General features: G+C 34.0%; 3 protein-coding genes, 1 long non-coding RNA gene and 1 other non-coding gene across 5 annotated transcripts; 3 read left to right on the forward strand and 2 right to left on the reverse strand.

The window, feature by feature from the left end:
• Nucleotides 1-9226: 9226 nt before the first annotated feature.
• On the forward strand, nt 9227-14876 carry LOC130747257 (BEL1-like homeodomain protein 8). Its single transcript, XM_057600129.1, has 6 exons — nt 9227-9459; nt 9707-9911; nt 10004-11383; nt 12491-12891; nt 12977-13037; nt 14141-14876. The coding sequence occupies exons 3-6, from the start codon at nt 10124-10126 to the stop codon at nt 14684-14686; spliced, it is 2268 nt and encodes a 755-aa protein (XP_057456112.1). The 5' UTR covers nt 9227-9459; nt 9707-9911; nt 10004-10123; the 3' UTR covers nt 14687-14876.
• On the reverse strand, nt 13980-14618 carry LOC130747259 (uncharacterized). The gene is made up of 2 exons (XR_009022351.1): nt 14481-14618; nt 13980-14348 (listed from the first exon to the last, which is right to left on the reverse strand). It is a non-coding gene; the product is annotated as an uncharacterized LOC130747259 (long non-coding RNA).
• Nucleotides 14877-19525: 4649 nt separating the features above from the next.
• LOC130742999 (alpha carbonic anhydrase 7-like) lies at nt 19526-21677 on the forward strand. The gene is made up of 7 exons (XM_057595107.1): nt 19526-19661; nt 19753-19970; nt 20083-20189; nt 20425-20530; nt 20642-20809; nt 20910-20963; nt 21441-21677. Exons 1-7 carry the CDS (start codon nt 19574-19576, stop codon nt 21522-21524), a joined length of 825 nt encoding a protein of 274 aa, XP_057451090.1. The 5' UTR covers nt 19526-19573; the 3' UTR covers nt 21525-21677.
• A 1804-nt stretch (nt 21678-23481) lies between these two features.
• Nucleotides 23482-25588, reverse strand: LOC130747260 (lysM domain receptor-like kinase 4). Its single transcript, XM_057600130.1, has one exon. It carries the CDS (start codon nt 25460-25462, stop codon nt 23651-23653), a length of 1812 nt encoding a protein of 603 aa, XP_057456113.1. The 5' UTR covers nt 25463-25588; the 3' UTR covers nt 23482-23650.
• Nucleotides 25589-26971: 1383 nt separating this feature from the next.
• On the forward strand, nt 26972-27044 carry TRNAK-CUU (transfer RNA lysine (anticodon CUU)). Its single transcript has one exon. It is a non-coding gene; the product is annotated as a tRNA-Lys (tRNA).
• The last annotated feature ends 483 nt before the right edge of the window (nt 27045-27527 follow it).

Genomic DNA, 27527 nt, shown 5'->3' on the forward strand with positions numbered 1-27527 from the left:
TCTAAAACTAATTTACCAAAAACACACTACTCAGATATGTGTGAAGATGTATCAACTTCTTATTTTTTGACCCAAAAGAAAAACAAATGTTGGGTACTCCGCACGAGAATTTTTTGTTTGTTTGTTAGCCCTGCTGTTTAGACACTTCCTGTTGTGCCTGTTTCTTTGGGCTTCAGCCCATCTACTTTAATGAATGAGGCTTTTTCAACAAAAAAAAAGCATGAGGAATTTGAAAAAAATTTCGGTAACATGGAGGGGAAATTTGAAACTTTTTCATTTACGAAAATAAGAACATTATTAAAGTCATCCCAAAATCAAATAAGTCCAAAAAGATACAAATACTGTAATATATCCAAAACATCAAACATAACTATAGTAGCAACATTGACAAGAAAAAAAAAACTATAGTAACAACTAGTCGAAAAATCATAGGTGTTCTCTGGGCGAACTTAACTCAGTCATTGAGCCAAAATTAGGTTGGGTTGGGTAACATTTCTGAACCTGATTTGCGTAGATGAGTTTCACATAGGATGTTGATTGTGCAATCAAATGTGTTAGTGCATAGTTGACAGAATGAATGGCTAATTTGATCGAAGTTTTACACATTTCAATTATTTCATATAGAACACATGACTTACTTTCTTAGTCTGAGATCTAACTTATCAATCAAAAACAAATTTAGGTAATAAAATGAATGTTTACTCTTTACATAAATTGGGAATCATCCTCTCAAATAGGTAGAATAGAAAAATACGTACATCTTTAATTTATCAAACCAATCCTAAAATACAAGCCCAAACATTAAACCATGAATAAATAACTTTATTCAGTTTTAATTCATAATATGTGTGTGTATCACGGAAAGTGTTCATGCCGTACTTATTGATGTTATTTTTATGCCCGTGGTGAATTGTTGCTGAATATAGTAATGCAATTATGAACCAAGAGGGGCCAAAAACATTTCCAAACAAAACGCATGCTATTTCAAAGCTCCTAATTAGTATTGAGGTTCATGATTGTGATTCTTAACTACCCTTTATAGCAACCACCCCTGTGGCTTTTAAAAAAAACCACCCTTGTGGCTTTAAGCTTTTGATTGACAGCTTCATGACCTTAATTATTTGTGAATATAAGTGTGACTGTACCTTGCAAATTGAAAAAAACAGAACATGTTCCATCTCAAAGAGACCCCACTTAATTTATATGCTTTCATGTGTCACTAAGCAAATGAATGGTCAATGTGACTGATAAGTCATCCAATGTCCCTTCTGGTGAAATTTCATCTCCATGTTCTCACTAGTTCGTGCACATGAAGACCGTATTTATTCGCTAGCTGGACATGAGAATCCAATTTGATATCAAAATATTGCTTTTCAAAATAATATCAACTCAAATTATGCTATATTCACATGTATTTTTTATTTTATTTTAATCATACTTTTTTTTTTAATTATAGCATGTAGAGCTGGGTAAGCGGGTCAAAGTTCGCGGGCCAACCAGCATAACTCGCGATCCGCATGGTTAATAGTCCAGTATATGGTGGTTCGTTTAAATGCGAGCCTATCTGGGCTGTCTCGTTTAGCCCGCGGTTTAATGAACCCGCGGTTTTGCGGGCTGGTCCGTGGGCCATATAATTATAAAAAAAAAATCTTCATAGTTCATAAACTACTTTACTTGATCTTGAATCCTTGATATAGTGGCCCAAAAAGAAACCAACTCAAGAGACCCAAGTGAAGTGAGACACTCATCACTTACCAGACAGGTTACCTTACGTACCCTACTTCTCTTCTCTTACTCTCTTTCTTTTCTGGTTTCCGTCTCTCTCAAGTCTCCCACCGCCACCATGAAATCTTCTTGCTTTGGATTTGTGGAACATTTTAGAGTTTGATTATGTAATGTGGAATTCAGAGAATTGTTTGGGCAATCCGTTTTTTTCTCTATTTTTTAGGTTTTTTTATTGTTTTATTTTAAAATCTAATTTTGGTCCGCGGGCTAGTTTGTTTATTTGCGGTTTAAGCGGGGCGGACACGGACTAACTTAATTACATGTTCATTTATTTGCGGGCCTACACGGACAAGCAAGCTAACGCGCGGGCTTATGCGGAGCGGGCTTATGTGGGGCGGGCTAGACCTCATACCTAACTCTAATTGCATGTCATATCTCACTTTTCTTTCTTTTTCTTTCTTAATATTAGTCTAATTTGGTATAAGATGATGATGAGACTCATCGAGTGAACCCATCAAAATAGGCACGATGTATTGAGTTTTCAAGTACACCAACCCGGCCGTTTTCACTAACCTCATCTACCCCTTCAAGAAACGGGTTGATGGTTTGGTGGGTCAAATTGGCTTGTCATTTTTCTTTACTTCCCAGCTTTAAATATTTTTTCATTATTATTTAAAGCTATTTTATATTGGTTAATATGTAAATATGCTGGCTTTAGGTGGGTCAATCTACCTCATTTTAGTATAATTTTTTTAATAATCCAAAATGTATTATGATTAGTACAAAGGTGCTAGAATTTAAATAATAATAATAATAAGATTCAATATACATTATTTTAGCCATTTGCCTCATTTTAGTATAATTCTTTTATTTTATGACTCAATCCACTGACTCAACTTAAGTTTTTGACACACATTGTTAGAATATGGTATAAAATTATTCATATGATCCTTATCAAATAACTTAAGTTTTTTAGATAATTAGTTGTTTTATATGATATCAGAGCAGGCCCCGTGTTTGAATCTCACAAAAGACATGTCGTGCAAAAGGACGCTGATAGGTGTTGGGGGATTGTTGGGTTGGAGGGCTAACTTGTTGCCTATTGGATCGGATTGCGTTCGAAAGACGACATTAATTAATACTCCCTCTGTTTCAAAATAAATATTTATTTAGAAAGAAAATATTTAATTTGTTTGATAATAATTATCCACTTAGAATTTTAATAAAGCATTCACTAATGTTTTTTCTTATAAAGCCCCTATGAGAAGAATAAATAAGGAGAGATAATAATACACTTTAAGGATAAAATAGGAAAACAAATATTATATTTTAAAAAGTTAATAAAATTCATTACATTTCTTAATATTTATACATCTTTTCTAAGTTGACACTTATATTAAAATAAAAAAAATACGCTACAAGAAAATAATGTTGCACCCTCTAACACTATTTGATTTTAGGGTAATAGTAACAGGGTCGGCCCTAGGACTGTACAAGCAGGCCCACAGCCCAGGGCCTCCAAAAAGAAGGGGTCTCAAAAAAAATTCCCACTAAACTCTTCCCTAAAATAAAATATAGTTATAATAATTAATGTTCAAGATGTTATTAATGACTTGAGCTGGTTTAGTGGTTAGTAATTGTGTATGTTACTTTCATGTACCGGGTTCGATTCGAATCTCACCTTTTAGATTTTGACATGTTATTTGTTAATTAATTTGAATTGAAAGAATTCAAAAATTTGGATTTGAACACGCAACCCCTAGGCGGGGTTGTAAGAGCCAGTTGCCAAATAAACCAACATAATGGTTCTGATGAAATTTCAAACATTAAAATTATTAGGGGTCCATTTTTATTATTTGTCTAGGGCCTCCAAAATATCGGGACCGACCCTAAATAGTAAGCATGTGATCCAATAAGTGGTATGTCATTTTGCATGCATACATTTCAACTTGTCACTTTTCTCATAAAAAAAGTAGCTAGCCTTTAAAAAAAAAACTGAATCTCCACCACTAATGAAGCTTAAAAATCCTATTAATGATGCCACTACACTCGCATTTGCACCAACCGTTGAACCACTAGTTGAAAGACCAAAAGAGGAAACAAATCGTTATCAGCTTCTCCCAACTTTTTTCCCAAAACAGTGTATTAATAATTAATCAGGATTATTACAAAAAAAAAAAAGAGAAAAAAAGATCTCTTATGCATGATTAGTCAAATAAAACATGATGACAAAGATAACCTTATACATGCTTGATTGTTTTGTTTGGTTTCATTTTTCAGCTTGTTTTTGTTTACGGCTTACCCAAAATGCATGTGAGGACAGGCCTTCATATGGAGTGTGGCGTTTTCATAGCAAAAAAGTACGAGTGCTTAAATAGTAGTTGGAGTGTTCAATATTCATGAAGGGACAGCAGGTTATCACGTCGAGATGGGAAAAGAGTGGCAGTAGCGTGAATTGAAGAAAAAAACAAGGGTGGAAAAGAGAAGAGAATAAAAGAAAGGGTTGATAGTGACATGCACTGAGTGAGTGAGGCACCTTTAATTTACCCAATGCACACACTGACCCACATAGGCAGCAAGCCAGGGCCTGGAACTGGAGTGGATTAATGGGTCTCCTCCAGCTGAGCTGATGGATGCTAGCTGCCGCAAGAATAGTAGGGAACCTAAAGTGTCCAGGTTTAGGGTTTCTGTAGTGAGGTGACAGGATGACCTCACTACTTAAATTTTAAGAGTACTGCAGCTACCCTACTCACCTTTAAAATATATTTGTTCCTTTTGTAGTGTTTTCTTATGGTTCAGTTCAAATTTACATTTTGTAGAGTAATTAGTGAGGGTTTAGATACATGTTTTCTAGTTCTAATGAAGATGATGCATTGGTATTATTTTGGTTTAGGAGAAAAAGAGCTGAGATTGTAAGGGTGAAATTAGTATCACATTATTCAATACAATAAATGAAAGGGGAGGTTAAGGAGATTTTTGAGAAATTTCATATTATCTAGCATCGTGAAAGAAGATGAAGGTTAAGACTATATATTGACTCAAACTCTTTGCTTAAAAACGTATTAGTGTGAAACGCTTATATTTGTATTTTTTTCTTCTCTTATTATCTTATTTTATAATGTAATGAGATGTAGTTAATTAAATATTTGATTTGCAGAGTCATAGGGTATTGAGGCTAAGAAAGTTTGAGGGAAATACTAAAGCACGATAAGACACGCATTGTTAATATAACAATAAAGCTCATAGCATGCTTGCTCGTACATAAACATACTAAGAACATGAACGGTAGAAAAACTAAATCAAATGAAAAACCCAACAAGATAATATTTCATCTACACCTCTCTTTTGAGGTGGAATGGTGAGAGAGATAAAAATAAAAGAAAAAGTAAGAGAGAGAAAATATGAGATGTGATAGATGATAAGATGAGAAAGATAGAAATAAAAAGATGTGAAAATGAAGTGTTTAAAAAATGAGGTGTGTATATATCATTACTCAACCCCACATCATAATCTCAAAATCGACCTTTCTCAAAACTAAAATGTCCCATTTATAAATTGTCATTTAGTGTTGTTGTGTTTCAACCATTTGCTAGCATTGATATGCAGCAAGCAAGAGTTATGATATATACACACATCTCTACTTCTTTTTCACTATCATTTCAATATATTTTTCTTTTCTCTATCAATCAAATCACCTATCATATCTTTTTTTTCTTCTTATTTCTCTTTTCGTCCACCTCTCCACAGCTCATTTTTTAGGTGTGAAGATAACATTATTCAACAAGCAAGGAGAGAGGCCAACTCGATCGCACCTCACTAGAAACAATGGTTGTTGGCATCCGCAGTGGTAGAAATGAAAAACTAGTGAAGGGTGGTGATAAAGAAAACAAAAACCAGAAAGTGGCCGGTGGTGGAAAAGAAAATTTGGTGGATGATCCAGGATAATTATATCTTCACACATCACTTTTGAGGTGTGGAAATGTGGAAAAAGAGAGAGATAGGAAAAAAGGAGAGAGAAAGTAAAGATGTGATATGTGATTTGATTGATAAAAAAGAGATAAATAAATAGAATGAAGGTGGAAAAGAAGTGAAGAGGTTTGTATATATCATAACTCGGATGATGCACAAGAATTGGAGATGGTGAAGAGGAAAATCGAGAAAAATAAAACCAAATAAAGAAAATTCTCACATAGAAAAAATCAAACTCAGCCAAAGTGGATAGAAAAAACCTCCCACCTAGGAGAGAAACAGTCTCTCTCCTTTTTTCCTATCTTTCTCTTTTTCCACATTTCCACACCTCAAAAGTGATGTGTGAAGATATAATTATCCTGGATCATCCACCAAATTTTCTTTTCCACCACCGGCCACTTTCTGGTTTTTGTTTTCTTTATCACCACCCTTCACTAGTTTTTCATTTCTACCACTGCGGATGCCAACAACCCTTGTTTCTAGTGAGGTGCGATCGAGTTGGCCTCTCTCCTTGCTTGTTGAATAATGTTATCTTCACACCTAAAAAATGAGCTGTGGAGAGGTGGACAAAAAGAAAAATAAGAAGAAAAAAAAGAGAAAACTATTGCAAAGTATAACAAATCCAATTAGTATATAAAGCCTCCATGAGGAGGAGAAGAGTTACTTATAAAAAAAATGGAAGAGAAGAGTTGCGACACTGCAACTCAAAACTGGAACCCTAGCACAACATTAAGTCCTTAAACATTATTGATTATTGTTTATTAGACTAATGTAGTCCAAATTGGGCAATATTATAATTTAGGTATGCGATATTATCTCATGGGTATGAATAGTTTTCCCATAAAGTATTATCGAAATACTTAAGATATATATTTTGTAAGTAGGAATTGGTCAACACGCACATCTTCATACCTCACAGTAATAGCTACGTCGTTGGAGGGCAATTATGCATCGAGATCAAACTTTATCTTGTGTTTAATGAGGTCTAGCCAAAAGGAAACTTCATGTTCACTTGTATGCGAAAAAGACAGAGTTTAAATTTTCTCTTTATGGTTCTTAACTTAGTCTTTTTGGTTTACTATGTGAACATAGTGATTGAGAGTGAAGTTAATAGTATATTGTAACAATTTTTACATTACTGTTACAAACAACAACCATGGATTTTTTTTCTAATTTTAGAGTTTTTCACTTTATATTTTTGGGTTGCATATTCACGTGAAAATGGGATACAAATGTAGCAAAGCTTTGCTAAAATAACATTGCATTTGCATATATGATATATCAGCATAGTAAATTTGCTAGTACTAAGGTAGCGTTGCATGGGGCTACATGTGCAAATATATACAGCCTATTGATCGGGAAAGGGGAAGTTCCAATGAAAGCTTTTCAAAGGTTATACATTAGCGATTGATTCGGAGGATAGAGAATGGAGTTGGAAGGCTGTTCAGTCTTGAATCTTCCCTCCCTCACTGATTGACTCCTCCGGGAAATGTCGAATAGTAGGGACAGCAGAAGGGTGAGATTCTATCATGCAAATGTAATTTTACAGGGTATATATGATATATATGATATTCGTTTCTGAAACGGAGTTAAGGGGGGAAGGAAAAGTAACATAACATGCTCCTAATACGAGGCAGCTGAAGGTTGGCTTACGTCAACTGTGAATTATACCCTGTCATTTACTTGTCGACTCGACAGGCAGAGTGAGAGTTTTGGGTAGCAGCACCCTGAACTTGCAGCATATCTTTTGCTTATTAATCACACTCATGATGCATATCTCCATTTACCGATAAAACAATCTGAAAAGCAAGCCGGTCACACTATTTTACTCCCCCTTCTCTTTCCGCATCATCTATCCCTTTATTAATCCTACATTTTCTTTAATTTTTTACCCATAATTTTAACCTGAAGGTTAAAGATCTCATGAGACTATGAGAGTATGATCCTTAGAAATTAAATTCTCAACTTAGTTAAAGGTTTAACCTACCACTTTTTACTATTGTGACCAGCATTTGCTGAGTAATTTTTATTTTATTTTATTACACATGCTATACAGTATTTATAATTAAAATTTCAATATGCTACATAAGAATATTTTTAAATCTATATTTCTTAATGAATATACTAATTAAATTGGTTATTCCTTGGTTAATTTTCAGTTACAGGAATGATAACTGCCTAACTGGTATGTGAAGTCATTAGTCACTGGATAGAAAGCTATTTGTCAGCCGCCCAAGTGGGTATGTAGCTTTGCTTCAATCATAAAATACATCAATGAGTTTATGTGTCTGATTAAAATGTTGGGATTTGTAAGTGGCAGTAAATAAATAATTATTTTAATTTATTTGGAATGTAAAAAATAATCTAACCACAAGTATTGTTCGAAGAGCTGATCCAGTTTCAGGAAAAAAACAAAAACAAAAACTGATCCGACCCGCCAAACTTGCTTCATCCTGACCCAAGGATGACATTTTTTGGCTAGTGTTAATGGTGTGTTTTTTATTATAAGCCATCAAAATTAAGAATAGCGTAGACAAGGAGTGTTAAAAACATATACAAAAAGAGGTGTGGATGAGGAGTGAAACAGAATTATGAAAGCTAGAGCAAAGAAAAAAGAAGTGATAGTTGTTGTGAAATGAACCATATGTGACGGACGATATAAAATGAAAAGAAGTGAAAATAAGATGAAATAGTAACAATTTTTTTTTAGCATCCAAAGATAAAGATGAGATATAAGAAAGCACTATTTTAACCTGAATGAATCAAAATCTATATATTAATTCATTTTGTTGGTCTTCTTAAAAATACTGTTTTTACATCAAGCAAGTATGAGCTTGTGCTCCCTTATGTGAACCTGAGTCTAAGAGGCCTCTGGCTTTTTTTTCCTTTTTGTAGTTATATATTTTTTCTGGATTATTTTTTGGATCGTGGCCCGTTTAGCAAGTGGTTGGACTCTGAAATCACTGTTGGGTCTGAATGTGTGTGAGTTTCGATTAGAGAGAGTGGACTTGTTACGCTGGAGTAGAAACTTTACCCAAAAAACCTTAATTAAAGCAATTGGGATTGCGATTCTTCTTGCGTATGTACTTATATTCTATTGATTTTATCTCCAAATTAACAATGAGAGACTTCCTTTGTATATTTTAGCGACAGCTACAAACATTTTATATGTTATTTTATGTTTGATCACCAAATTTAGGTTGAGGGTAAATTTTTTTTTCTAGACAAATGTTAGTGATTTGTTAGTAGTTACAAATACTCTTTTTTAGGGTTCGAACTCTAGACCTCCATCTCCAACATTTATTCCTGCCTTTTTTTTTTTTGTCAATAACATCTATTCCTACCTTTTGCTCAACTAAGTGAGCAAACCCTCCCACCCAGGATGAGGTAAATGGATGAGTCCACGAGACAATGACAGAATGGGAAATACAAAGAAATAAAAAGGGCAAAAGGAAGAAGGCAAGAAAACTTTGAAAAAACAGACAAGGCAAGGGACCACATATGTTGGAGTTTCACCCCACTCATCAGTCACGAGAGCGTCACACTACATTCTCACCTCCTTCAAACAAAATCAATAAAGAGACTTAACGTTCAATTTAGACGTTAAACCTAACGGCCAATAATCGGTGTAGCAATCATTGTGTTGTTTGTGGCACTCCTTCCTTTGCTTCCTTCCACTTCCATTCTTTCACACACACACCAAATCACAGGAATCTTCATACTCTACACCATTTCTCATCCTTCTTTCTCCTTGTTCACTTCAAGGTAACTAAGCTAGTAGTGTTTCTTCAACGTGGTTGTGTATATCTCTTGTTCTTTGCTAATTTCTTAGTGTGCACCTTCTTGTTCTTGCTTTAGCTTTTTAGTTTTTTTAAAAAACTAATATGGACTCCTTGAGAATGAGAGTTTTCACTAGATCCATTGGAGTTATAGTAGGGTTTATGAGACAAGTGTTTAATGTTGTTGTTTAACGTGTGTCTTTAACTTTGTTCTTGTTTTGGTGTTTGCGTAGGTTTAAAGGCGAGTTCTTCTGAGCGGGTGCTTCATCTTGAATCTTGCCTTTATTACACTGTTCAGTTTGGTGGTTGGAATAGTGTCGTTTATACTCTTGAGCTTGTTTTGAGGGAGAAAATATTCACACTTTCGGTGCTCCGTACAAAAGACCTATCTATCTAATCTCGAGCTTTCATTGTTTTTGCTCATGTCAAAATAACAAGGTAAAACTAGAAATAGTGTTGTGAGTAATTAAGTTAGTTGCATGATTTGATACAAGTGAATCTATATTTAATTGTTTCTTTTATGGGTGCAGTGTAGCTTTTTTTTATGCACAATGGGGGTGTGATTTGAAGTGTAAAGTTTATTCTCGATCGAGATATTGAGTTCAACCGAAATCTAAACACTCTCGACTTGAAGGCCTTTCTTGGTTGGAATGAGCGGCTCAAGGCGTGAATTGCATGTTACACAACAAACTCGGCGAGAGAAATTGAGGATTCAGAACAGTTTTGGTATCAACGTCGAACAAGTATCATCATCATCACACCCTGCAGTAGGGTTCAACAACAGCCTGGACCTTGTTGAAGTGAGAAACGTTAGAAATGGCGGCGACAACAACAATAACAACAACATGCTTGTTGATGATGCAGCAGCAGCAGCTTTTTACTCATCGGAAATGATAACACCGCCTCCTTTATCTGCTACTAGGAACATGTTGGAGTGTCAGGATCAGCTAGTAGAACCCTCTAGGCTAATGATGCCTCCTCAATATAGTTCATTATTCCCTCAATATTCATCTTCCAACCTTCATTCTTCCCCAAAACAAGATTGGAGAAACAGTAGTAGTAACCCCCATCATCAAGTCTCTGATTGGATGGTGAATAATTATGGAAGCTCCAGTTCTATCCCCAACATTAATTTCTTGGCTTCTGAGTTCAATGTTTCTGCAACTCAAAAGCAATTAGGTGAAATGCATTACCCTCCTCCTTCTTCTAATTCTTCACCTCCACTCTACCACAATGCTTTACAAGATATTTTCAAGTCTGCATCTCCCATCAATTCACATGGTTCAGTTCAAATGGCTAGTAGTTCCATAATGCACCATGGCATTTGGGGATCAGGAAATAGTAATAATAACAGTGAGCATGCACAGTATGGTAATTTGTGGCCATTGAGCAGTGATTGCAATAATCATCCTCATCAGGGTTTGTGTTTGTCACTTTCATCAAATTCACAATCCAAGCCTTCTATTGAAGAAGGGTCTACATCAGATGACCCTCAATATTCAAAGCCTGTGGGAATAGCAGTACCTTCTTCAAGCACTGCTAGTTTTAGAAACATTGGTCCTCTTGGCCCTTTTACTGGATATGCCACCATTCTCAAGAGTTCAAGGTACTTGAAGCCTTGCCAGCAGCTGTTAGATGAATATTGCTGTCAGAAATCTGAAAAATCTCCAAAATGGGTCTCCAGAGAAAACAGTGCTAATTCTGTTTCTGCTCTAGGTGGTGGTGGTGGTAGTAATTCAGGTTCAGGTAATTCATCCTCTATGCTGTATGCTCCTGCAGCTGCTGCAAAGGAAAACAGTAGCTGCAGCGGTGATGGCGGTGGAGGCAAGAGCAGTAGTAGCTTCTGTGGTTCTTCTTCTCGGCCCGAGTGCCAAAAGAACAAGGCAAAACTACTGTACATGCAAGAAGAGGTTGGTTTTTCTCTCACTGCTCCTTATAATAGCCTATTTTATGATTTTACCTTTATGTCTTGTAATATGTTTTTGTCACTGTCAGGATTTCACTGTTTATTAGGAAAAAGGCCAAATGCTTTAAAACATGATCTCTTGAAAAATAAGGGTGCAACAAATTTTTTTTCTTCAAAGACTACATTGTGCAGTAAAATGGATTTGGCTATCACTTCCCATATTTAGTGCTAATTTACTAGCTTATAGTTTTCATAGTATTTTTCTTGTTGGTTTCAGTATATAAACAAAATACTAAAGAATGAAGGTCGACTTATCTCATTAATTGTGTACAATCTAGATTGTTGACTTGTTTATGATTTGTCAATATATGACATGTTGACTTGTTGCTGTGGTAAAAAGAAAAGTTTCTGTAAGGTTTAACTTGTGGTTGGGTTGGAATTGCTTAATTAGTTTCAGGCAGTGAAAGAATAGAAATCTAGATGGGGTATCATGTCTTCTAGCTAGTATGAATAAACTTAAATTTGTTGCTAAAAAGCTAAGCAAGAATAGTGATTCACATCATGTCCACATTTATTTCTAGATCCATCTAGAGGGGACCAATGTGTAAACAAGAACAGTGCTAATTGATAACCTTTCAACTGATGTGGTTTTAGTGGTTAGTTTCTGTCATCTACTTCAGCATAATTTTCAATTATTTTATCTGAATAATTGTGGTTGTTATAAAAGTATGCAAATATCTCATCATGTGCTGTGCACCATTTCTTCACTAATTTTTGAAAATTTGTAGTGATGAGGTTCTATTTTAGGATCTTGAATGTGTGCCTTTATAAGGATACTGGTTAATATGAAAAGGCAAATTCTCCCTGTGTACCTATTTATATCTCCAAAAAGAGAAGAAAACATCCAATTTATTTTAAAAGAAGGGAGAATACTAACAAGGAGCAATACTCTAATCATTGCATTGTTGTAGATAAACTCTTTTAATTATCTTGTGAACCGGATATTTCTTGGTCCATGATAGACAAAATCTTACACTAATGTTAGTCATTTTTTATGGAAATGCCTTAAAAATATTGCTATTGACACTCTTGCTTATATGGTCCATGATAGGTTACAAGGAGATACAAACAATACCATCAACAAATGCAAATGGTTGTTTCATCCTTCGACTCAGTAGCGGGACTCAGTTCCGCTACACCTTACATTTCCTTGGCTCTCAAGTCAGTGTCAAGACACTTCAGATGCTTAAAAAATGCGATAACAGATCAACTCAAGCTTACATGTGATGTATTGGGAGATGAATTTTCAATGCCAACCACTAGCACTAGTAGTAAAATGGTTGACAACAACATGGCTAGGCTAAGGTGCAATTTGGACCAAAGCTTTCACAAGAACAAATCTAACATGGACTTTTTTGAACCCCAACAACATGTGTGGAGGCCCCAAAGAGGATTACCAGAACGCGCAGTGGCAATTCTTAAGGCTTGGTTATTTGAACATTTTCTTCATCCGTATGTTCTATCTGTATGAATCTTATATTTAGAAACAATGAAGAAAAAGATTACATTATGATTTTCTTATGGTTTGATTTATCAGGTACCCCACGGACACTGATAAACACATGTTGGCTACTCAAACAGGTCTATCTCGAAACCAGGTGGGGGGTCTACTCCTTTTCAATGCATTATTATGTCTATAGGCATAGCCCCTTTTTCTATTTACTTGATTGAATCTGTATTTGATATATTCTCTTGGTTACTTCTTAGTGGGTTCACTTTTTAGGCCAAATATTTGGTTAAATATATTTGTAGCCTAAGTAATATAGTCTTAAATGAACAATGAGTCGTAGAATAGAAAATGTTTTGTTTCACACCAATTCCACCTCCAATTTTAGAGAGACATATAAATAGAAGAGAGTGAAGTGAAAGGTATGATGAAAAAAGAAGAGAGATAGAAAGAGAGAATTGGTGAAAATAAGATAAAAGAGAAAGAGGGATTTGCATAATTCAAAGAGAGATAGAAAGAGAGAATTGGTGAAAATAAGATAAAAGAGAAAGAGGGATTTGCATAATTCAAAGTTGTTTTTATAATTGTTTCTTTCTCTTAACATTGGAACATCCTTTAAAAAAAACATTGAAGCACAAAATATGATGAAAATGTACTATTTTTTTAGTTCATAAAAAGGAAAAAAAAAATCAACTTAAAAAATAAAATAGAAAGTAAATCAGACCAAACCCCACCTCTAAAGGCTTGTTTTTGAAGATAATTTTTTATGTTTCGACTTGTTTTGTTTATCATTTTTCTAAAGTTTGGCCATGGGAGTTTACCCTATTTAATAATTGTCATTGTTTGAGTAGTAATTATTGCTTGATTTTAATTTGTACAAACAACCAATTATATGAAGTGTGAAAAAAAATAAAATAGGAGAGTTAGTGTTAGATTAGTTGTGCCTAATACATAGATACTATGTTAATCTTTTATTCTCAATAGTCCATACAAGGGATGAATTGGGAATTTGGATTCCTTCCCCATTAGGAAAGTCTTTGTTGTAAAATAGAACAACTTATATTGTGCCGTCCGATTTTGATCAAAAACATGATTGTCTTAATCTAATGACTCAAATTACTTGAATGTGTGAAGTTAGGATTGTACACATACATGAGGTGTAAACACTAGGCAGTTGCCAATTGTGCATTCTTTCAAGCTGTTTGGATTTTTATACACTGTTAGAATAATGATGTAATTAACTGATTTACATAGGTTTCAAATTGGTTCATTAATGCTCGAGTCCGAGTGTGGAAGCCAATGGTTGAGGAAATCCACATGCTTGAAACTAAAGGCACCACAACAGAAAACCACCAGAACTCGAGCAAAAACGAGGGAGCTTCCGCCGCTGACCAAGGTAACAACCACGCCGGAGTTGATCAACATATGAGCAAGTTTGGCAGTACTACTCATGCAATTGTCCCTGAAAAGCAATTTCAGCATTTGGAAATGGGATCATCCTCAACTGGGAATATTGTGGAAAAGAGAATAGAAGAAGATGAACAATGGAATATTCAATTAGAGAAGAGGTCTAAATATGAATGTGAGATTGCACCTGCACCAAGCATGGATGAGACATTGATGGGTTTTATGCCATACCGGCGCGGCGGGCTTGAGGTTGGCGGGCTTGGGCCTGTGTCTCTAACTTTGGGTTTAAGGCATGGAGTGGAAGGTACACAGCATCAGCAACAGCAGTTGCAGCATGAGGAGGAACTTAGACGCCAATTTGGAGGGCACATGATCCATGACTTCGTGGGATAGAAAAAATTGTTCCAATTGAACGCGAAAGATCGTTTTAGAGAGTAAAGTAAGTAATTGCAGCTATTGATTGAGAAATTAACGGTTGAAATTGTGATTATGTACTTGCACATTAAAGAGTTATGTAAGATGCAAGTGTTTCTCACTCAATGGTTGTAATTGTTTAGTGTATCTTCTAAAGTAGCATTTCTCACTTTAGAGTGGTCTAATCTGCCAACACTTTAGGTTGGTTTTGTGTTTACTAACTAGGGGAAAAAGTGACAAAGAAATTTGGCATTTTGGTGTGTATGAAGGGAACAATATCCTCTTTCACATCGTTAAACACACGAAATTAAGTACAACTGTGATTAATTATGTGCATCTCATTCCTATGTGAGTTGTGAAATGTTGTTCCATGCATGATTTTGATCGTTAAGTTGCGAAGTTTGCAGTTACTGTGATGGACTCGCTTGTGCTTAGCCTTGAAAATTATAGTGCATGTGAGCTGAAGTCTGACATTAATTAAAAATAAGAGATGTGACTTTATAAAAAATGTTACCCATAAACTCTCAAGCTTTAAGGATTTAGGTGATGTGATGTACAAATATTTGAGTTCTTCAGTGTTGCCTTATTGGTGTATGATCTCATGTTTTGGACTCCTCCTGTCTCCCTAGTTAGTCTTGAAACTTTTGCGCCAAGATTAGAGGTGTCTAACTTGGGGGGTGTCACTTTCTTCAAGACTGCAGCTCTATTTCAAGATTCTCACAGTAAACTGAGGATGTGAATAGAGTGAAAGGAGGGAACATCCAGGTATGCCTGCCAACGCACATTTCAACACAAAAAACACGAAATCATAGCTTTCTTATAAAGTATACGTGAAAGAGGTTCTGCGTTTGGTTCACCGACTGTTGGTTGACATTGATTTGCAAATATAATCGTCATCTTTAGGGTGCATAGAGTTAACATAATGTGTCGCATGATGGATTAGAATCATGTGAATTGTAAATTTTTCAAACCATACCAACTTTCACCAATCATATTATTGATTAAATTTTCTTTATATTTCTTTAATTATTAAAGATATAAAAAAATAATTGTAAGATAATGAAATTTGTCATATTTAAATTATTTTCACAATTGAGAGGATATGTTTCCATTGTGTTATAATTACAGGCATTCTGTGAAAATACATTTGTGAGACTTACGACATTTATTGGAAGAGATTTATATATAACTAATTATTTATTTTTTATTCAATAAGGGGATAAAAGCCTAAAAACATATATGTGCATAAAAGTTCTTCTTTAGTTTTGAACATTTCCTCCCGTAACAAAAAATAATGTGCATAAAAGAAACACTACTTAAAAAGGGGAGGGATACACATATGCGCATAAGCATTAACCAGGATAAACTATAATTTGCAAATGAATCAGCTACTAAATTTTTCTAAAGACATGATTTCAATGGTTAATTAATCCGAAGATTTCTCTTACCAATTAATGTACGTAGCACTTGAGTCAGAGTCTTGACATCCTTACTTGTTCATCAATAAGCCTATAGCTCTCAATTAGACTCAATGATGAATTTGGAGAAGCCCCTTGCTACATAATTCCACGTTTGGCATGCAAAATTGGACTTAATTCGTGTTTAATACCTTAAGGTTACTGGTTGACAAAAACAAAGGCCTTGAGGTTATAGATTGAGCAATTTCAAAATCTAATCTTAATTTGAAAGTTTTGTTTGAGTGACATAATCATATTGCAAATTCTAATTTCACTCAGCTACTGTTCATAATTCAAAAGCATAAAAGATCTTCTTTATTTATCAACTCAAACTATATATGATCTTTATCACTACCACATCATTATTTATCAAACATAATATCGCAATACGTGTGTGCATGTGCTCCTCTGTTAAGCATATCAATTAATTTCCTCCAGCACCTGGAGTTCCATAATCCCTACGAGGGATGTAATGGTGATTACCATCATCACTTGTAGTACGTTGTTGGCCTGAACCAGGTTTGCCGTAGTCCTTTCGAGGAATTTGATGGTGATCACTATCATCACCGTATTGTTCATCGTACTTTCCGCCGAGATCCTCTTCCGGCGAATCTCCTTGCAATTTGTTGCTCACGTAAATCTTCCTAGTCCTACTTGTAGCCATAGAAGAGCTTGCCAGCATCAACACCACCACTGCAATTACTAGAAGCTTCATTCTCATCACACTCCACCTTCTGCTCCCTGCAGTACTCTTCATTAGCCACAAAATCAATGGTTGTTATTAATTTACTCATTAAAGAGATGAGTCATGACAAAATAAAATAAATACATGCTAGGATGCTCTCATGAATCTCAAAATTATGTCCGTTATCATTTCATATGCATTAAATATGTGCTATCATTTGAATATTTTTTTTTTGTTACGGTGAAGGGCCTAGCCCCATCATCTGAATATTTATGAAAAGAAATATATACACAAAACTTAACAGGGTCATGTATCACATATAAGATCATAATCCTATTACTATATGAATATTATCATAAGCAATGGCATAAGATATATGTATGTATATGATTTTGAACAAATTAAAAAGAAAGTAATAGCTAGCTAGGAATATCACTTGTATACATGTTGAAAGATATACCTAAGTCCTAAGATATGATATGTGTCTTTGTATGATTACACGGAGAAGAAAGGAGGAGGTTGGATCAGCTTATATAGGGGTGATGGGCAGGGTAATGACATGTATATGAGATAGGCAAATCTCAAGAAGTCAGCTTCAAATAGTATAATGGTGGGGTATCACCTATGATTAGTGAGGCAGGACGAAGTGGTTTGCCCATTAAAATTGTTGATCAGACTAATAAAATTATGACATTATTTGTCCATATTTCTATGTGGTCTAAATAGGGAAATTCCACCTACTTAATGGAAGGGGATTGCATGTAGTGGTTTTTTTTTTGTCCAAATTGGTAATTTTATTATTAATATAGCCATATAGGTGGCCTGTCCAACTTGGTGGAATTGCTGGGAAACACCGATATACAGAGGAACAACCGAACAAGGAACAATTTCGACTCCTCTTGAGAGAAAAAAAAAGTCATATAGAAATTATGTGTTTTGGATAAGTTTGACAAACTCAACTCTGTTAAAAACAAAATGAGGATGAAGTTTATATTTTGAGTAAGTATGTTGTAAAATGTAACGCTAACAAATTTAGAAGGGTTAGTGTATGTTACCTCTGATCTTTTGTTTTTGTTTATAACTGAGATTCCAAAAATAAGAAGAAATAATAGACTCAGGTACCAACAAAAAACAATAACAATAGGTGTTGGGGCTTAGGCCGAGAGGCCCATTTATTTTTCTTCTGGGTTCGTAAAAGGAACAAAATAGTATTTGTAGTCTTTTTTGTTTTTGAAAGTTTTGGGTTTTTAGGTAGTCTTTGGGTTTTTTTTTTAAATAGAAAAAGGTAGTCTTGTTTTTTTTTTTAAACAGTTAGGTAGTCTTGGTTGAACTCTTGAAGAAAATTTATACCCAAAAAAAAAAACTTGAAGAAAATCAGAATCCCTTATGAGAAAATTCTCTAATGATTTCTATGTTAAAAAGTTGTATTTATTTCTCTCTTCACATGTATGCTTTAAATAGGATTAGCTAGGTAAGCCTCTCTAAATGTACATAAAAAGAAAGACACAAAATTTCAACATGAATAAACATGAAAGAAATTTCACATGAAATGATCTTAATCTCGAATAAAATAAGAAACACTATAAATATTTATTCCTCCAGTTTTCTATGGATACGAGCTTAGTTAATTTTATTGTAAATATGTCTTTAGTCTTAATCTTTAAAAATTCAAATCAAAAGGAATATACAAAAATTCAGAAAATGCTAAAATTAACTTTTTTAAAAGTCACTATAATCATATTATCTTCCGAAATAATTTTAATAATTTACTATCTAGTTCTAGTTATTTTAAAAAATAGACTTAAATTCTCAAGAGATAGCTCAGATAGTAAGAATTAATGAACATATGAGTTGGGAAGGAAAGGTTTAAGGATCAATCTGGTGTTATTTATCTTCCAAAGTTAAAAAAAAAATACACTTAAAAAATACCGGATTTACTTTTTTAGAACGTTCTCTTAAAAATTCTTACTCTTACCAAACATCATATTGGCGAGGAAATTCTGGTCTCTCATCCGTATTATACAATTATTAATTAAGCTACCAAACATCATTTATAGTCATTAATTAAAATTCAAAGAACCTACATGAAACGGTGGTGAAAACAAGGGTAGGTTGCCTAAACCTTTGAAAATGGATAAGGGCCATAAAATGAAGCGGGTTAACTGCACAGAGTTATTTTAGCTTTATGCAGAAGTCTCCAATATACTGTGCTGGTTTGAACGAATGTTGGACACATTGACTGAAAGTCACTCATAGAATAAGAAGCGAAATGAATCAATAAGAATGACTTTTTCAAACTGGACTCGTCACCGCTAACGTGGGTGAAATCGAGTTTCCTGAAAAGAAAATATTATATTGACTGCCAACAGAAAACAAATGCTAATTAAGAATGAGTCACACAAACTTCAGACCAGGTGGATATTGTTGGTGGTAAAATACAGATTTTTATTGGCTTCTACAACTTTAAAATTGCTAAAATACAAGACTAAAATAGGAGTAAGAGTCATGGAATAGAACTTTCTTGAATGAATGACATCAAAGCAATGTGTTCCTTTTCAAATTTTAATACTTTAGCCACCTTAATTTATTATTTCCTAAGCTCCTCATTTGATTTTCACACCCCTGTGGCTGTCTATAAATAATAATGTACTAACCTTAATCCTTTGCAACACTATACTCCTCCTCATACGTACAATATCATAGCTACCAAAGTTGTTAATTGAAATGGCAAAGTTTGCTTTGCAGATTTTGATATGCTGTTTATCAGCAGCAATTGTTATGCTATCATGCCCAGCAATGTCTCAAGAAGTTGGTAAGTAAATGATGATCATTTTACTTAAAGCATGTTTGGATTAACTTATCTTTCTTCAGAATCAAATCTGACTCTCAAAAGTTACTTACAGAGGATGAGAGCGAGTTTAGTTATGATGTGGAGAGCGAGACAGGACCATTACATTGGGGAGACATTAAACCCGAATGGCATTCGTGCAAAAATGGATCAATGCAATCACCAATTGATTTGTTGAATGAGAGGGTTCAAATAGTATCACATTTAGGAGCGCTTCAGATGAACTACAAGCCCTCCAATGCAACTCTTAAGAACAGGGGTCATGATATCATGGTTAGTATAAACTAATTAACAAGCTCAACAATATCTAATTATCAACAAATGATTGAACGTTGAAGAATTCATCTTTCTTTTTTTTTTACAATTTCTTTGTGTTTGTGAATAGCTGGAATTGCATGATAACTCAAGCTATCTACAAATTAATGGAACTAAGTATGTCCTTAAACAGTTCCATTGGCATTCTCCATCTGAACACACCATAGAAGGCAGAAGGTAGGTACATATGCACATTCTTGCTTTCTTAATTCTCATGAATCACACTTCACATTTAAGTGATCTCTTCCTACGTTATGCTGAAATTCAACTTTTTTAGCAAGAACAAGGGTGCATGGGGTAGAACTCTGACCACTTTATCATCTCTGATATCTTGTCATGAACTGTAGGATGAAAATACATGAATACCTTTAAATTATATTTGTGACAAAATGTCCAATTTATTGCTATGTAGATTGGATCTAGAGTTACACATGGTGCATGAAACTCCATCAGGATCACAAGCTGCAGTGATTGGGATGTTGTTCAAGACTGGAAGACCAGACCCTTTATTGTCATCGGTAAATCAAATTAAGATCCACACTTGAGTCTTACTACTATGTCTGTGAAAACTGAAAAGTGACATATATGCATGACTTATCTATATACCTTGAAATTTTCATATTGTCTAGTTAACAAATCACTTGGAGGCTATTTCTAATAGTACGGAAGCAGAAATAGCGGTGGGTGTAATTGATCCAGGGCTAATCAGAATAGGGAGAACGCAATATTACAGATACAATGGCTCACTGACTACTCCACCATGCACTGAGAATGTTCCTTGGACAATAGTTAGAGAGGTTAATTTGCTAAATTTACCCTTTGCTAGCTGTATTTGGTTTATAAAGTTTCAATTGGTTTCTTCTAAAATTTATACTTAATTTGTTAAACATGTCACAGGTGAGATCAGTTTCAAAGGAGCAAATTGAATTGCTTCGAGGTTCTGTTCATGATGTAAGTTGTTTTGATCGAGTTATGATATATACACACTTCTTCACTCCTTTTCCACCTTCATTTATATCTATTTCTTTTTTCTATATCAATCAAATCACATATCACATCTTTACTTTCTCTCTCATTTCTTCCTATCTCTTTCTTCTTCCACTTTTTCATACCTCATTTTCTAGGTGTGAAAATATAATTATTGGTTTTAATCATATGGCTAAAGGAACTCTCAGAATTGGTTATCACAAACTAATCATAAATAAATTGAACATAGCAATTATTTTTTCCAACTTGATTAATAAGTCTGATCAAAACAGAGAATCTGGTCAAAAACATGATTTAGAAAGTTTTAATATATTCCTAATCAACTTCGTAAGGTATTTTCTTTGTTATTATATATTAAAATATTAAATATTCAAATGTCAAATAACATGACATGATCGATGAAACAATTTTTTATGTTTTAAACTGGACTCTACTTTGCAGGACTCGGATACAAATGCAAGACCATTGCAGCCAATAAACAACCGCATAGTGAAGTTCAATAAACCGCAAGAATATCAACATTGAAATTTCAGGCCAGAAGATTATTTGTAATTTTAGTCAGATGATGAATAATGCATGTTCACATGCACTAGGTTAGGTGATTGTTATTGATCATTATTCATTGCTACATCACATCTATTCTTCTATTATACATGGTTTTAAGGATTTTATAATTTATTTTCAGCCAGTGTATTAATATGATCGAATCTATTTACAATATATTAAATTTGAGCTTGTGAGTAAGTTTTCAAATGCGAACAAAATAATATTTTCAAGGAAAAGAATGAGTTTTCACAAAACAATTCAAAAATATTTTCTAAGAAACAAATGAATTGTCACAACCAATGCAAATTCAATAGAAAACATGTGTAACATTTTCTAAGAAATGAATGAGTTTTCACAAACCAATGCAAATTCAATAGAAAACATGTAACATTTTCTAAGAAACTAAATGAATGAGTTTTCACAAACCAATGCAAATTCAATAGAAAACATGTAATGTTGGTAAAAAATCATTGCAAGATACTTTCAAAGATAAGAATGTGTTTTCAAGCACCAATGCAAAAACTTTTCTTGCACATTATAATGAGTCTTCACAAAATAGTGCAGATACATTTTTAAGGAAATGAATATGTTTTCACAAACCAATGAAAATTTAAAGAAACGAATGTGTTCTCAAAAACCAATGCAAAAACAATTTCAAGGAAAATAATGGATTTTCACTAACCAATAGAAAAGCATTTTCTAGGAAGGGATCGAGTTTCACAAACCAATGCACCGTTAAAGAAATTAATGAATTTTCAAAAAGCAATGAAAAAGTATTTCCAAAGAAAATAATGAGATTTTCCAAATAAATACAAAAATACTTTCTAAGAAAATAATGTGTTTCAACAAACCAATGCACAAAGTATTTCTAGGGAAAAGAATGAGATTAGACAAATCAATGCAAAAACATTTTTTATTTGAATAGTGGCAACAGCGGTGGGGATGGTGATTATGGCTGGTGGTTGTAATAAAGGCGACAGTGGGGGAGATAGAGGGTGGTGGAAGCGATGGTGGGAGGTGAAAGCAACAATAGTGGTGGTGGTGGTGGTAGCTTTGATAGAGGATGTTAAGTACATAGTGGAAGTGGGGATTGTGGGTATGACTGCATGAGCTAGGTGGTGGTAGAAGTTGAAGTTGTTTGGCGGTGATAGCAATAGTGGTAATGATATGATGAAAAGAGAGGATTTCATGAGAAAGTGATGAAAATGAGTGTATTACATATTATTAAAACAAAAAATTATTATCACAAAACTATTTTTTGTGATTTTAAAAGCTAGACTGAAATGGTTATACAATTAAAATAAAAAGTAATTTAAGCTCTTTATTTTTCGTACATGTTTAAGTAAGAATTGAAAACTCTCAACCATTCCACTCGTTCTTTGGCATAGTTAAATGACGATGGTGTTAGAAAAATTGTACTACACATTACTTATGTGTTGAGTCTTCTAAAAAGACTTATGTATTAAACTTCACATTGAGGTGGTAAAGAATTTAATAAGGTGTTGCATGAGAATGAGTTTTATTGACCCAGTGTAGTGCAAATTAGAGGATTTCCCCCAATAAGCGCACGATAATATAAGCCTTACTGAACACTTATTTTCACCGTCCAACATTTATAAGCCTCCATATTTTAAAATCCCATTAAATATCGAGTTAGGTAAATTTCCCTTCAAGAGAACAGAACTCTTGTTATACTTATTTACTTATTATTTTTAAAACAAAATATATTATAAAGCAGAAAACTTGAGAACAAAGTTTCAAGAGAGACAAGAACAAACAAGGTAGGCAACCGACGAGCTAAGAAACAAGGCAGACAGCCACCCAGTCTTGACAAGATCCCCAAAATGTAAGAGTACAGCCAAATACCCCCATTATTTATCTCATTTATAAGACTTGAATCCAATATCTTGATTGAAGAGAACTAAGTTTCTTCCCATTTGAACCAACAGACATTGATAATTGGGAAAATGTTTGATATAAATTTGACTCTCTTGCATGTTTTGAGAGGAGCCAGCACAGGAACTTATTTCTCATCATGATATTTTCATAATTACAACCTTAATTTCATCTAATTCACCTGATATAATTTCTTGTTCTGCACTTGGCTAAACCATTTTGACTAGGACTTTCATGATATCATCCATAGTTGGCCTATGCAGTGGATCATCTGCCACACAATCCTTTGCTAAAAAAGACAAACACAAAGCCTCTGGAAGAGAATAATCCTTCAGATTAGGATCCATGATACTCCTCAAACCTTCAAAACAACCCCCTTCACTTGCTTCCCCCAACAAAAGTCCAAAGCATTCTTTAATCATTTTTCCATCAAAGTTGTCTTTTCCTGAGATCAACTCAAGCAAGACAACCCCAAATGCAAAAATGTCAACTTTTTGAGATACTGTACCCTTCAAAAGGTTCCCTGGTTCCACTAATCCTTTGGGAATTTCTGTGCTGTCGTTTCTTTTGGTTGAACCACCAACATCTGCCAATTTTCCTCTCCAGTTTGCAGTGATGAAAATATTTCTAGTACTAACATTCATGTGAGCTATGGAAGGAAAAGAGCAGTAATGCAAATAGTAAAGACATGTTGCAATATCAAATGCTATTTGTGTCCTTCTGTACCAGTTTAGAGGATTGAGTGGATCAGATATAATCTCCCTCAAGCATCCATTTTTAGGCAACTCATAAACTAGATAAGACCATGAAGCATTGCCCTCACCATAACATACACCAAGCAAGTTCACAATGTTTATGTGATTGATTTTGGAATGTAAGTCAATTACCTGGCTTGTGTCTTCAAACCTCATCCTCTTGATCATCACCTCAATATTATTGATTAAGCCTTCATAGACAAAATCACCAATCTTATTTTCTTCACTGAAACTTTTGGTGGCCTTTTCAAGCTCTTTTATGTGGTAATTGACCAAACAGTACTTTATTCCAAGAAGAAGATCTGGAGAGAGGCACCATGCTGGAGAGGTTCTCATTGGGGATGACCACAAGGTGTTTGTTGTATTGAATGAGTGTACAGAATCACTTTTTTTCACTCTCTTCATGTAGAGTCCACTTGCAAGCAGTGTTGTAAAAAACACAAGTCCTAAGACAGATCCTGCAATATACAAATGTGATGATTCTAGTGATTTATGTAGCTTAACTGGATTTGTGGGAAGAAAACCAGGTGGTGGAGAAGGAGAATCTGGAATTTCAAATATTCTGATGGGGTCATCATCAATTGGAACTAAAACAACAGTTTGAGGGTAAAGGGTGGACAAGGAGTTCAAGTGATTTTGTTCCAAAAAACCTTCAGGTGAGATGCCAAATTTCTGAGTCAATTGGTCTAAATCATCTCCTAGAATTACAGGGTATGTAACAAGGTACTTCACTTTCTTCCCACTTGAGAAATTCCCAGGGCATGCACATCTAAGAGGAACTTGAAGCTCAGAACCAACTTCAGGGCTTTCACCTTGTGAAAGATTTTCCTCAGCCATAGTGAGTTGTTTCAATAGAGCTTCAAAAACCCCACATGAAATCTCTGAAAATGTTGTGATTTCAGGGACTTTATAGCTGAGACTAGCTTGATAAAACTCTCCAGAGCAAGTACAATCAACAGGAATAAGAACCTCTTTACCTTGTTTAAGTATCTCAGAAGATGATGTGAGGTTGTTTATGTGAAGCACCTGTCTAGAGCTCATGTTGAAGAGGTTTGAGATATCTGAAATGGTCTTGAAACGTTCATTGGCTCTGTACACCAAGTATGTTTTGCATGAATCATGAGTTGAATTGCAGGTGTACCTTGACCCTGGGAAACTTTCATTTGAAGTGCAACTTGATTGGTCATAATCCAGTTGAGCTGAGCATGCATTGAAGCACGTCAAAGAAAAAAACCAAAGATGAATCATGGTTTTAGAAATCATCATGAGTCAAGCGCTAATGAGTTGCAAGGAGAAAATTGAAAAAAGGTTGCAAAGTCAAAGTGATTAGTTTGATATCTCTTGTGAAGTTTTCATATGAATGTGTCATTGATGAAATGGTAGGAGTGGATTCTATAACAAAAGCATCCAAAGAAAGATGACATTAGAGATTGTGACCATTTGACTAAAAATGTATACAAAGTACAAGAAGCCGGCAATGGTATATATTTAATTCACTATATTAAATAGTTGTTACATGATGTTCCATTACTTTCCATTTGTTTCTTACCAATCAAAATCAGAAATCTCCAAACACTACCATTTGTAATGTCTGTCAGCACCACAAGTAAGCCCTCCCTCCAATCCGGACACTTACAAAATTGTCAATTCATCAACCAACAATTTAATAATTGGTATAAAAAAATGAAACCTCAAACGCCATAAAAGTCAAAGGATTTGAATTGTTTTTTCTTAAGTCCAAATATATATATATATATTTAATGTATATGTTACTAAAAGAGGGAGAAGACTAAACTCAGAAATAGCACAATGGAGATAATAAAAACCAAAATCTCCTATCACACGAATTACAAACACTGAATTACTATATAAACTTAAAGAACCTCCCTGAATCGTTTACTGCTATGTATTCGCAGCATACCATCTGGACCCTTAAGAATGTTAGAGTATGTACACTTCAATCAGTTTGGTGGGAATCTGATTAGAGTGTGTTTGCCTTAGTTTATTTTCTTTAAAAAGATTTTTATGTATGTTTCGGCATTTTTAAAATAATTATTTTGAAAAATGCTGAAATCATATTATTTGAAAAAAATTCTTTGATTAACTTATCAAGAAAATCTACAATAATAGATAAGAGAGAAAATAAAAAAATTGATTTAGCTAATGTAAACAAACACAAATCCAGTTTATATTTTTCTTAAAAATATTTAAAAATTTATTTCTATTTTTAGACGATTAAAATTATTATTTTTTTTCGAAAGAAAGGTACTCTTAATTTTTGTAAAATTTCATATGAAGAATTTTTATTTTTACAAATATCAAGTTTTATCAGTTAGATAATGTGATATGAATATATAGATAATGAAAATATTTACACAAATTTCATAGACACATGTAATTTTATAATTGATAATGAGATGTGATAGAGTTAGAAGAGAGTAATGCTTTAATATTTTTATATTGCTAATAACTTAGGATAGAATGTTATTTTCACCAATCATTTTAGTACTTTTATTTGATGTTTTGGGAGTACTGTTCCTACGCTCTACTTGTGAGTAGTTTTCTTTTTCGGGCTTAGTCTTTCATTGTAAAAATTAATATATTAAATAATTTCATAGATACAAATGTTTTTCATGCAAAAAAGTATAAACAAAGTAGTTCATGAAAAAAGAAAAAGAAACTATATCCACACTGATTTGAACTTCGACAGTGGGCCATTTATACTCAGAGTTTATTATGAAATATAGTATCAAATGGATAAATAGTTGAACAAAAGCCCGTCTAGCTCAGTTGGTAGAGCGCAAGGCTCTTAACCTTGTGGTCGTGGGTTCGAGCCCCACGGTGGGCGTTTTTCGTTTTTTCCCCTTTTTTAGTTTTAAAATGAATTTACCTTAGTTTTCTCATCAGGAAAAAAATTCTAAAATGCTAAAAGGGTACGGATTTCTAAAGTAGTCCATTCCCTATATTCATTATTTTTTTAAGGTTTTAAAGCTCCAACTTTTATATATGAATTGACTCGGGGTACTCCTAAATTTTTTTAAAATCTTATTACTAGCAACTATTATTTTTTAATCAAAACAATGTCACAACTCACTATCATTTAAACGCTCATGTATCATTAATTTAGACCGGTTAACATCTTCACTTCATCTCACTTGTCTCACGTGAAATTTTTATTTTATTTTTTTTAGCCACATCTTTCCCTTTGTCCTCAAACCCATAAACACATGAACAAAACCCAAAAGCCTATTCATCCTCCCCATGAACATCATACAACCATCCTGAAACCTTTTTTCTCAATTTTTGAATCAACCATTTTCTCTTTTCATGG

Source organism: Lotus japonicus, chromosome 3, assembly GCF_012489685.1.
Source record: "Lotus japonicus ecotype B-129 chromosome 3, LjGifu_v1.2".
In the NCBI taxonomy this organism is placed as follows: domain Eukaryota; kingdom Viridiplantae; phylum Streptophyta; class Magnoliopsida; order Fabales; family Fabaceae; genus Lotus; species Lotus japonicus.